This window comes from Triturus cristatus, chromosome 3_2, assembly GCF_964204655.1.
Source record: "Triturus cristatus chromosome 3_2, aTriCri1.1, whole genome shotgun sequence".
Classification (NCBI taxonomy): Eukaryota; Metazoa; Chordata; class Amphibia; order Caudata; family Salamandridae; genus Triturus; species Triturus cristatus.
The window spans coordinates 1,040,882,228-1,040,894,122 of record NC_140584.1 but is presented as its reverse complement, the minus strand read 5'-3'; the positions used below and the strand labels follow the sequence as shown (position 1 = coordinate 1,040,894,122).

The following is an 11,895-nucleotide window of genomic DNA, read 5'->3' as shown; positions in this document are numbered from 1 at the left end:
CTCTCTAACTAGTCAAACCGCGCATGCGGCCCTGCTCTGTTACCCCTTCCAATAATGCACTCAATCACGGTGACCAGCTTTCTGTTGCCAGCCAGGTCTCTCTAACTAGTCAAACCTTGCATGCGGCTGTGCTCTGTTATCCCTTCCAATAATGCACTCAATCACAGTTACCAGCTTTCTGTTGCCAGCCAGGTCTCTCTAACTAGTCGAACCTTGCATGCGGCTCTGCCCTGTTACCCCTTCCAATAATGCACTCAAACACGGTGACCAGCTTTCTGTTGCCAGCCAGGTCTCTCTAACTAGTCAAACCGTGCATGTGGCTGTGCTCTGTTATCCCTTCCAATAATGCACTCAATCACGGTGACCAGCTTTCTGTTGCCAGCCAGGTCTCTCTAACTAGTCTAACCTTGCATGCGGCTCTGCCCTGTTATCCCTTCCAATAATGCACTCAATCACGGTGAACAGCTTTCTGTTGCCAGCCAGGTCTCTCTAACTAGTCAAACCGCGCATGCAGCTCTGCTCTGTTACCCCTTCCAATAATGCACTCAAACACGGTGACCAGATTTCTGTTGCCAGCCAGGTCTCTCTAACTAGTCATACCTTGCATGCCGCTCTGCTCTGTTATCCCTTCCAATAATGCACTCAAACACGGTTGCCAGCTTTCTGTTGCCAGCCAGGTCTCTCTAACTAGTCAAACCTTGCATGCGGCTCTGCTCTGTTACCCCTTCCAATAATGCACTCAAACACGGTTACCAGCTTTCTGTTGCCAGCCAGGTCTCTCTAACTAGTCAAACCGTGCATGCGGCCCTGCTCTGTTACCCCTTCCAATAATGCACTCAATCACGGTTGCCAGCTTTCTGTTGCCAGCCAGGTCTCTAACTAGTCAAACCGCGCATGCGGCTGTGCTCTGTTACCCCTTCCAATAATGCACTCAATCACGGTGACCAGCTTTCTGTTGCCAGTCAGGTCTCTCTAAACGTTAAAACGGGCCGTAGTGCGACCCTTCATCAGACATAGGGGGAGGGACTTCGAGGGTTGTTTGGAGGCCCCCCAGCCCACATACCATGGCACATACTCCCACCCATGACAAAAGACCTTGTGAAGCAGGGGTCCCTTTTGCTTTCTAGTGTGTCATCCCTGTTCAGACATGTGCCTTGGTCTGTAGTCTCTGCAGTGTCGGTCTGAGCAGGTTTTGCACTTTCTACTGGTTGAAGTCCATGCTGTCTGTTGTTTCCAGTGGCATGGATTCATACTGAACGGTACCTTGTTATTTATTGTCTAGATGTAAATATGTGGTGTTGGGTGTTTCCTCTGTACCTTTCAGTGGTTGGGCATGGGTGAGTATCTGCTGCTGACGTCCCTTGAAGCTTGTATCTTCCCGGATCAGCTCTCTGTGAATAATGGAGCTCTTGGGACGGATGAATCCGCCTCTGCCCCAGGTCTCCCTGTTAGCGCGAGGGGCTGGGGGCTGCTGAATGTACTCTTGGCTGGATGGAGAGGCTGGGCTCCTTCGGGCAGCATAAACTACATCAGGAGACAGTGTGCTGGGGCCGCAGAAATGACCGTAGCGCCTCCACAGAGTTTGCACATAGTGGGCGCATATACTCAGTTGTTCCAGCAGTTCCTGTCCTTCTCAATACAGGCTTTGCTCAGAATGTCTTCTGTCGCTGGCCTCTGTAGGTGGAGCGGGAGTCGCACCAAAAGCTGGACTTGGAGCAGCAGCTGTGCTCCGTGGTGCAAGAGAACGAAGCGCTGCGGGCCCAGGTGGAAGGGCTGAGAAGAAAGGTGCTATCGCTGGAGGAGCGGAGCCGCGAGCTGATGGAGCAGGTGAGCCAGACTCTGGCAGGGCCGAGCCCACCATTCATCCTTGAATCTTGTGACTGTGTGGGGGGGGGGGTAAAGCCAAGGGCGTAGGGGTTGATGAGAGTTTGGCAGAGAGCGTGTTCCGTCGCGAAGGCCTGGAGCGCCTTCGTTGCCAAAGTCAAGGTCCAACCACCTGATTTAGAGGCGGGTGGACCCGAAGTATGTTGCTGTCGGTGCTAACTCTGGCTCCATCGCTGACATACTCCTCCGGCGGCCTGGTGGAGTGCGACCCCTCGGATGTTAACCTCCAACCGCCTGCCCATTTAAAAGGAGGTGATCAAATGGCTTTTTTGCTGTCCATCCCGTCCAAGTAATACCGGGGGTCAGGGACAGTGGGAAAAATGACCCTCACACCATGGGAGAAAACTCCATTGGGGGTGGGGGGGCTTAGTTTTTTTTTTTTTAACACGACAACATTTTTTGCCAATTAATTGATTTGTCCGCGGGCCTCTAAATATGGTGGGCGGAGGTCCCTTAGGATGATGGGGGCAATACCCTCCCCCACCCCGATGGAGTACCCATGCTCTAAGTCAGCCCCTTAGACCACATAGTTCACCATAGTTCATCAGTCCGTGAAGTATGGGTCTAGTGAACCCTGAGTCACGTGGAGGGTCAGAAGGCCCCAGTCCCCGCTGCGATGCACCCCACCAGGACAGCCCAAACGTACGGCAGCTCCAGACGGCAAGACCTATTCCCCTTGCAGACTCCATCCAGAGGCAGAACTCTACTCGCATTGCACTTACTCATTGGGCCAGGGCATCCAAACGGGCACCCCTCGCCCCCCCAGAACTCCTGCTGAGCGAGCAAACCTACAACGAATGTATGTCGTTACGAATTCCGTTATAACGCATGCCTTTACCACGCATGCGTTACAACGGAATGATATTTCCTCGCATAATCTTTCCCACGAATATTCCTTTACCACGCATGGTAACGGTACCACTCTTGGTAAAGGTTATACCCCTCCCCTGTTCTCTTACGTGATCCCCCTTCCCCCAATACTTTTTATTATTACCCCTGCCCGTTACCCTCAATTTATATATATATATTTTAAATTAGTATTTCCCTTACCTCTTCACGTCGTCTCTACGTTCTTCCTTTGTGACTGACATTATATGTCTTAAATTTGAAGCGTCATTTCCTTTCACATAAAACGACGTCGATTTCCTCTCCTTCCCCACGTTATTTCATTTTTTTTGGAAAGGGGGGATCCCCCTTTCTTTTCTCATTTTTTATTTTTTATTTTTGGGGGTAATTTTTGCCTTTAACTCGCGTCTTCGCCAACACTAAAAAAGGACTAAATGGGACGAGGAAGAAGACGTTCCAGCTTGCGTGGTAAAGACGTTTGTGGAAGGAATACGCGTTGTATAGACGTTTACGTGGTAAGTGTACCGTTGTAAACGTAACGCGTGGAAATGCCTTCGTGGTAAAGGATGTTTCCCACCTAGAACCAATCTGCGAGAGATACCAAAGAGGGTAAGTGATTGGCGAATGTGCGCCGTGCAAAAAACACAAGACATAACATTACATTTCTACTCCCTCTGTTCTCATCACCCCTGCTTCTGCGATCAGTTAGAACTAAGATGGCCAGCTACACCCAGTGACTACTTAAAAAGCTTCTGGGAGGGACACGATCATACATCCTCGGGCAGGATTTCTAATCCTCAGTTCATTCCTTGGTGCTGCCAAGGCTAGACCCAGGAAACTTACTCCTCACTGGTACTCCGTGCACCCTGGCCCTCTGGAAGCAGACATGCCTGCTACGGCCTGCCTGTAATCCACCAGGCGCCACTTTGCTGGATCAGCCCAGTGTTTAACATCTTTACGTGGCCACAGGAGATGGCAGGTCAGGTGCATTTAGAAAACGACCTGCTCGATGCCTGGAGTACCACGAGCCCCCGTCCTCTAAGAAGCACAGAGACACTCCTTAAAGAAACCATGACCCATCCCTTCTCATGATACTAATCTGGAACTTTTACTGCCTCCCACGAACTCTTACTCCAGTCTCGTGCTGCGTCTACAGTGCAAGCCACTGTACACAACACTCAGTTTAAGACTTATGCTAGACCTGCAAATGTAACGTTTTTACTTTATCAATGTTAGCACTGTTTCTTTCTAAAGCGCTCTACCGCCTCCCAGTGTTTGGTTCGTTTACTACATAATTCAGAATATACACATACAAATCAGCCGGCTCTCTGAAATACCAGCAGGTTTGAAAATATAACCTTCACTTTTCTTTAAAACCTACTGATCTGTTTTTTAAATATTCTCTAAATATGTTTATTACTAGACACACCGTAGCTATCCCCTTTGTTTTAAAAATTAAGTCCCTCTAACAAGGAACTCTTGAAGTACCATCATATTCCCACAGTACAGAATGAAGAAGGGAATATAAAAGGGACCAGGCGAATGACGTGAAAACCACACGAAACAAAACCGATTTCTGTTTTCTCTCTACCCACTGAACAACACAGCAAAACAATCTCTCACGCATGCTTTCTTTCTGATCAACAACATAATATCCTCTTCCTTGTCGAAGTCCTACAGCTTTAGTGAGTCTACCTCACGAGACAGTCTCTATTGTGTTGAACCCAAAAAGAAAAAAACCCTCCCCACACCTGAGAAGAGTAGTACAACCCGGCTTACCCACAATCCCTCCTGTGTTATTACTAAAGCTGGCAGGAAGTCCAGGCCAAGGGAATTGTTTGGGCGAGGGAGGGGCGCGATAGGGCGATTACCAGTGAGTAAAGAGGGCGTTTTAACTATTATATAGACGCCACCCCGAAAATTCAGTCATCAATAAATGCTTAAACCATTATCAGAATAACTTCCATTGGGATTCAGTCTCCATGCCACGTGCTAGTCAGGCCTCCAGGAAATCACTCCTCAGTTCACATTCTCAAGGATATTTTTGACCACTGCCACAGAGTGAGAGTCCAGCCCACTCCATTAATGGGACCAGCCTGGATGGTGTCCATGGAGACGCTGAGCCCAAGCCAACCCAGGACTTTGAAGCTGATGACCTCCTGCTTCCTTTATTCCGTTCCTTTCTGTTTAACTTTATCGCCTTTGACTCACCTGGAGGCGATGCGGCTTCTCCCCTAAGTAGGCCGTGTTTCTTCCAAGGAGCTTGGCTCCACTGCTTGAACAGTGTTTGAGGCTAAGTCAAAGAGTGATTATGTATATGGAGCTCAGTTATCTCCCTTGTGCAAGAAAGCCCCAGGCACCTCCAGCACATGCTCCTCTTCTTTAGTGTCTCCTCTCAGCTCACATGGTGTCTGATGCCCTCTCTTGCAGCTCATCCAGTCTCAGCGTGACTCAGAGGATGTGCGGATGCTGAACCGGTCGCTCCGCGCGGAGCTGGAGGAGCTTCAGGAGGAGGCCTTCCTCAGTCACTCTGGACCCCAGGACACCTCCCTCCTGTCCGAGATGGAGCAGAGCATGGAGCGGGAGAGCTGGTGCAGCGAGCGGCAGCAGGTATGGTGGAGCTGGGAGTGGCGGGGAAGAGGAGGGCTCTGGAGAGAACTGAATTAAACCTCTATGGTCACTGTAGGCACCTTCAATTATCCATGATGACCCCACAAAGCCTGGCTCTACAATGTCCATGGTGACTCCCCACTTTCAGGTCTATTATTTGATGTCCATGGTAACCCCACAAATCTATGTCTCATAAATGTGTGTATTGTGAATCCAAGGTACAAGGTCTCTGCAAAATTCTATTGTGAGCTCACAGACCCAGGCCCCTACAAATGTTCATATGACCCCACAGTTCCATGCCCTATACATTAGCATGCGCCCCAAAGTTCTAACTCTTGATAAATGCCTGTTATACAACAAAGAGTGAGGTGTCAATCGAATTCCCAGAGTGTCCCACAGGCTTAGGTCTATGTAGATGTACGCTGTCACCTTAAAATCCCAGTTCTGTCGGTGTCCCTGGGGGCTCTGCGGGTGCAGCCATAGTCGATCCACAGCTCCAGGTCCTAATGGATGGAAATTGTAATCCCACAATTCAGATCTATGTGGGTGTCCACGGTGACTTCACTGTTGCATGTCCAGTCGATATAGGCTTCAAGAAGGGGCGAGCAGACAAAGAGGGAAACAGATCATGGTTTCTTCAGGTGATGATATACACACAGGAGGAAAAGACACATACGCCCAGGTCCTGCACTAAGTTAAATATTAAAATCAGCTGTAAATGAAAGACCTAGTTTCTTGCAGACTAAACATGCACTCTACACACCAAGCAAGGGAAGAGTGTGTAGTGCATACAGTGAAATTGTATGAAACCCACAATTGCATGAAGCTATGAAGACACAGACCCGTATGTCTAAACAATTGAAAATATGCAGAGGTGCTGCATGTGCACTGAGGCGTGACGTGACGAACAAATGAGCAAAACCAGTCTGAGCTATCAAAAGGCACTGCAGTCCAATGGTGGCTATCGTGCCCTCTATGACAACCACAAGTCTGTAGGATTCTTCAATGCACTAAATTCATGAACATTTAGCAAAATTCTGAAGTCACAAGTGTCGACGTTTTGACCTCGGGGACAACTGGACTGGTACCAGCCCGAGGTGAATGAATAGCAGGTTTTCGTAAAATCAAGAAGAGAGTGAATCGAAGTAAGTGGCTTCTCCGGATGCATCAGATCTGCTGGTGAAGAGTGGGAAACGGAGAGGCCGCATTGATGTCTTCTTTACCATTCAGTATGCTCTTGGAGACTTTTTCTTTTGCTCCATAAATATACATTAACCTGAAGGAATTATTATTCATTTTTCTGTATACTGGCCCTTTTGATGTCAATGTTGGCCCCAAAAGTTAGCTGTGAATGTCCCTTGTAACCCCACAGTTTCAGATCCTGGTGGATAATTATTTTAGATATTATAGGCGGATATTTATTTTGAGGTCATAGTTCCAGTTTCTTGCTGGGATCCAGGGTGTCCCCTCGGTTGCTGGTCCTTAATGTCTGTCTGTCTGTCCGTCCGTCCGTCCGCAGTGAACCTGCTATTCCTGGTCTTATTGATGCCCATGGTGTCCTCACAGTGTCAGGACCTTCTAGATGTGTGCTTTGACTGCACAGTTCCAGGCCACTGATGACCACATTGTTAAAGGGTCTTGTAGCTGTCAATGCTGCCCCTTCAGTTGCAGGTTCTTTTGATGTTCCTAATGTGCCGACCAACTTGTGGTTTCCAGCGTCCCTCAGCAGGGTTGTGCGCACCTTAATGTGCATCTGTTCGAGTTTTCTGACCTTGGAAGAGTTCATCTTCATCCCGCAAGTGTTGATATATTCACCTCGCATCACCCAGGGCCATTGTGAAGATGTCATAGACTTCTTTAAGGCTAAGATCTGCAGTAGCCTTGAATTCACCAGTAGCAATTCAGCACAACACCACTTTAACCTCTCTAACAAGTAATGGACCATCATCATGTTAAACTCCAGCAGTAGGTAGATAATGTCCAGCTACACATCTGTTAGGGAACAAAGGGACATATTTACTACAAACTTGCGGAGCACAGTGTTACGCCAAAATTAGTAATGCCGCGCTCTATCAGTTTCAAAACACAGGGATGCGCCTTATTTACAAGAATGCAGTGCACCCCTGCGTTTCTCCTAGCGCTAAAATAGCTGCCTAGCGCCAGCACAGGCACCCTAGTGCCATGTTGCAAGGGTGCCAGCGCTGCAAGGGTGATAGCCTATGTGTAGTAAGGGACTCCTTCCTGAACATAAACAATCTTTACAGGTGATTTGCTGTTCCTATGTGTGCTGCAGAACGCAGCACTCATGGAAAGAGCAAAATACGGGGTGAAATGAAACATTTTTCCTCGTATCTTCCCAGGCGATATTTGTGGCCCTCCCATATTTTGTAAATATGGGACAGCGTGAAAAAGCAATGGGTGTTGTGGCGTAACGCGCACTGCAACACCCATTACACGCCCCCTTTTCACCCTAAGTGCTGTGTGAATTAGGGCATTCACCACCTTGTAAATAAGGCGAAGGAGTTAACGCCATCAGAACGTTGGAAAAAGTGACGTTCTGGTGGCTTTAACTACTTGTAAATATGCCCCAGAAATACATACCAGCAGACAGAAGAAGTAATCGTAGTAGGATTTGGTTCAGGGTCTCCTCCTGTCAAGGGACCTTCTAAGTAGGGGCCCTCTCCCCTCCCATCTCGTCCCAGAAGGCAAGGAATCTGGCATCATTCCAAATTGGGACCTCAATTTCACTCCACCATTCAATGCAGTAGCGAAGAAAACAAATTTACAACTTTAGCTCTGCTGGAGAATCGTCCCTCTACTAAACAAACCACTAAATAGGGCAAGCACATGCTCTTGTCTGACTTGACTACTGTAACATACTACTACTACTAACAAAAATGCGTATCCCCACAATGCAAACAGTGTGATCATGTTATACTAGGCCTGAAAGCTCTCCGGTTACTCCAAGTTTAATTCCGACTCCAGTTCAAAGCACTGTGTTATGCACAACGCAATGGACCTGGCTATATTCAGAAACTGGTAAATAAATGGTATTGCGCACACCCGCTGTTTACTGGAAGAATATAAAATTGTACGCTAGCTTGCCGAGTGAACTATGTTTTAGTATGTGTGGGCGTGCTGGTCAGGAATGAGGTTGCCTCCCGCATAGACTAAATAGTTTTTAGTGCCAGTGTACCAGGCCAAGTGGCAGTGTACACTTGCACGATCAACTATAATCAGAAACTGGCATGCCACTCTGTTCCCCTGCAGGAACTGCCATCTTCTGCAGTGCATCTGAAAACCAACATTCCTGAAAGAGACTAACGTATGGTGTAAAATCCTTGGTGGTCCATGGTCCAAAACTTTGGAATAACCTTAGCCCTCAACTCTGAAAGGAAGCTTGCCATTTCCAGTGCAGGAAACGCCTGAAAATCAGACATTTCAGGCAGGTTTTATTGAAGTCCAACATCTTCGTGGGAGCCTGATGTCAGATATCGGTGCATTCTACACATTTTTCTGGACTCTAACTCCCATCTTTTGTTACATTGTTCTTTTTTCTCTTCTGTTCCAGTAGCCTGGAGTGACCTAAGTGATTTGTAGTACTTTAGAATATTTCTAAATAAATAATTACCATCACCCATTTGATGAGGATTTCTAGTATTCATGCAGCTTACAAAAATTGACTCTGTGCTCAGATTTGGTTAGCTTTGTGAAGCCCAAGTGAAGAAGGCACTTTACATTTTTATAAGCTGGGATTGTGTTGTGGAAGGTTGTCCGCATTGGATTTGTATGTAAATGTACCCTTTAATGCTTCTGCTGTAGTCGCGAAAACACAGTAAACTGTCACTCTCTGCAGGTATCAGCAGAAATTCAAGCAGTGCGACAGGAGTTGGAGACCAGTGAGGGAACGCCAGTCCCGCCCTATGTGATGGTGGCACAGTCCATGCTGGCTGACCTGGCACAGAGTCTGGAGGAAGGGATACTTGCTAACCAGACCTGTGAACAGTCTCGCAGCCAGAATCTGCAGGAACAGGTGTGTTTTTAGGTTAAGCTTACCAGAAAGTGGAAGCTGCCTGGTTGTCAAAAGCCTATTGTGAACTTACCAAGAACTTATAGGGGTTTACAGCCCACCCACTGCTAGCTACTGGTTGGCTTTATTGTCTCTATCATTTGCCTGTTTCTTACTCGATAACTTTCTCTGTCTCAGCTTGTCCATCATATGTTTGTCCCTCCCTGGAGAAATACCTATTTCGCTAATCATCGCTGTGATTGGCTGGCCTATCCTTCCACTCCTCACATTTATGGAACTACTTTTTTCTTTTTGCTAAATCATCCCATTAGAATCCCTGTGTTTTCCAGCTCTCTACCTTGTGTGCTTTTCCACCTTGCCCTCCACACTGCGTTACTGTCTGTGCTTCTTCCTTGCCTGTGTTGCTCTCACTCGTATACTTCTTTTCCTCCTCTCACGCCCACTCCGTATTGATTTCCCAGCCATTACTCACACCCACATCTTTCTTTTTTTTAATATATATTGTTTTCTTGGGTAGAGTCAGGCAGTTAATTACCGCCGGCGCCTCTGCCTTATTTATTTATTTTTATTTATTTAAGAGTTTTATACGGTGCTAGCAAGACCCGAAGGCATCAGAGCGCTTTACGACAATATATCGTGATGCAATCAGTTATACAGTATTACAATAAACAGCATTGACTTGTGTCGAACCTTTTTCAGGCGACCTTGAGAGCGAGTCAAAAAGCAGGCGATGTAAAGCCTTCTTATTGAAGTGTCTATGTTCTGCGCTGTGCTGGATTTCTTTGGTGGTGTAGCTTTGACACATTGTGAGGCATCTCTCCATTCAGAAGAGGACGGTTGAGGAGAAGGTCTTTGAGCTGGCTTTTGAAGTTTACGAAGGAGGGATTAGTCCTCATGTGGACTGGTATCGAGTTCCAAATTTTGGGCGCATTTCTCGAGAAGGAGCAGGACTGGGTTTTTTGTTTGCAAGTTTTCCGTGGAATGAGAAGAAGAGTGTTGATGCTCCTGAGGTTCCTCGTTTGACCTGCCTTTTTGAGTTTGGAAGCCAGGTAGGACGGTTTACTGGTGTGAAGAGCTTTATTTGTGAGAAAAGCAGTTCTGTAGTTGGCACGCAATTCGATTGGGAGCCATTTTAGCTCTCTTAGAGAAGGAGAAATGTGGTTGTATTTCTTTACTCCAGTGATCATCCTGGCAGCTGCATTTAGAGTTGTTCTGAGGGGAGCTAGGTGAGATTTTGCCGTGCCCGTAAGTGTAGCGTTCCCGTAGTCCAATCTGGACAGAACCAAGGATTGTGTGGCCAATTTAAGGTCAGTGGGGGGGATGAAGGGTTTTATTTTGTTGAGTAATTTTAGGTTAAAAAATCTGCTCTTTGCTGAGTTCTTGATGTGTTTGTCCATGTTTCGGCTTGGGTCAAGAGTGATTCCCAGGGATTTTACAGAGTTTGCCAGGGTGAGATTGCAATTAAGAGTGTCAATGGATTTTAGCCATTCTGTGATTAGAGGGGTATGCTCCTTGTTGGATATGAAGAGGACCTCCGTTTTGTCTTGGTTGAGCTTTAGGTGGTTGTGGGATAGCCAGTGTTGGACTTCTTGCAGAGCGTTATTTAGTTTCTGAACGTCTCCAATTGAGGAAGTTTCTAGGTAGATCTGGGTTTCGTCTGCATAGAGGTGGAAGGGGATGTTTGCTTTTTTGAGTATGGAGGTGAGGAGCTCCATGTAGATGTTAAAGAGTGATGGGGAAGAGAACTGACCCTTGTGGGACTCCCCTGGTTATTGGGAGGAGATCAGACGTGAAGAAGTACATTTTTATTCTTTGTGAGCGGTTCTGAAGGAAGGAGGTAAACCATTGTAAGACCACCTCATTTGCAACAATTCTCTCTTGGAGTGCATTTAGGAGCAGATTGTGATCAACTGTATCAAAGGCTGCCGATAGGTTAAGGAGTATGAGTAGGCAGCCACAGTCTACATCAAGTGAATTGTAGACATCATCTATGACGTTCAGGATCGCTGTCTCTGTGCTGCAACCTTTTCTGAAGCCTGATTGGTGAGTATCTAGAAGGTTGTTGCTGTCAATGTGTTGGTTAAGTTGGAGGAGAATACATCTTTCCAGGATTTCGGGATAGGAGAGGGAGATTAGAGACCGGTCTGAAGTTGTTGGGGTTGTTTGGGTCGGTGTCTGCATATTTTTAATAATGGCATGACTTGCCCGATTTTTAGACAGTCTGGCATGATTACAGTACTCAAGGAGCTATTTATAATCTTGGCCCAAAGGGTGAGGTTGAGCTTTTTAGCCAGTTGGGCAGGAATAGGGTCAGCTATGTGTTAAGAAAGTTTGGACCTGATAATCATTTCCGTGATGACTGCTTCGGAGATGGGGTTGAATGACTTCCAGCTGCACGGAGGGTGCCAAGGGGGGGTTGTTTCCCTCGTTGCTAGGAGGCGGGTTATTGTTGGATGACAAGAGGTGGTCATCGAGGGAGCGTTCAATCTTGGTGATTTTGTCGTGAAAGAACTTGGCAAAGGTGT

At 47.1% G+C, this 11,895-nt stretch overlaps 1 protein-coding gene across 1 annotated transcript in view; it reads left to right on the top strand.

Annotated features, from left to right (window-relative positions):
• LOC146859069 (BICD family-like cargo adapter 1) overlaps positions 1-11,895 on the top strand; it is a 108,381-nt gene that overhangs the window by 83,264 nt on the left and 13,222 nt on the right. The window contains exons 4-6 of the mRNA XM_085649721.1: positions 1,681-1,827; positions 5,161-5,340; positions 9,197-9,373. Of these exons, the coding sequence (XP_085505847.1) occupies positions 1,681-1,827; positions 5,161-5,340; positions 9,197-9,373 (504 nt within the window). The remainder of the gene's footprint in view (positions 1-1,680; positions 1,828-5,160; positions 5,341-9,196; positions 9,374-11,895) is intronic.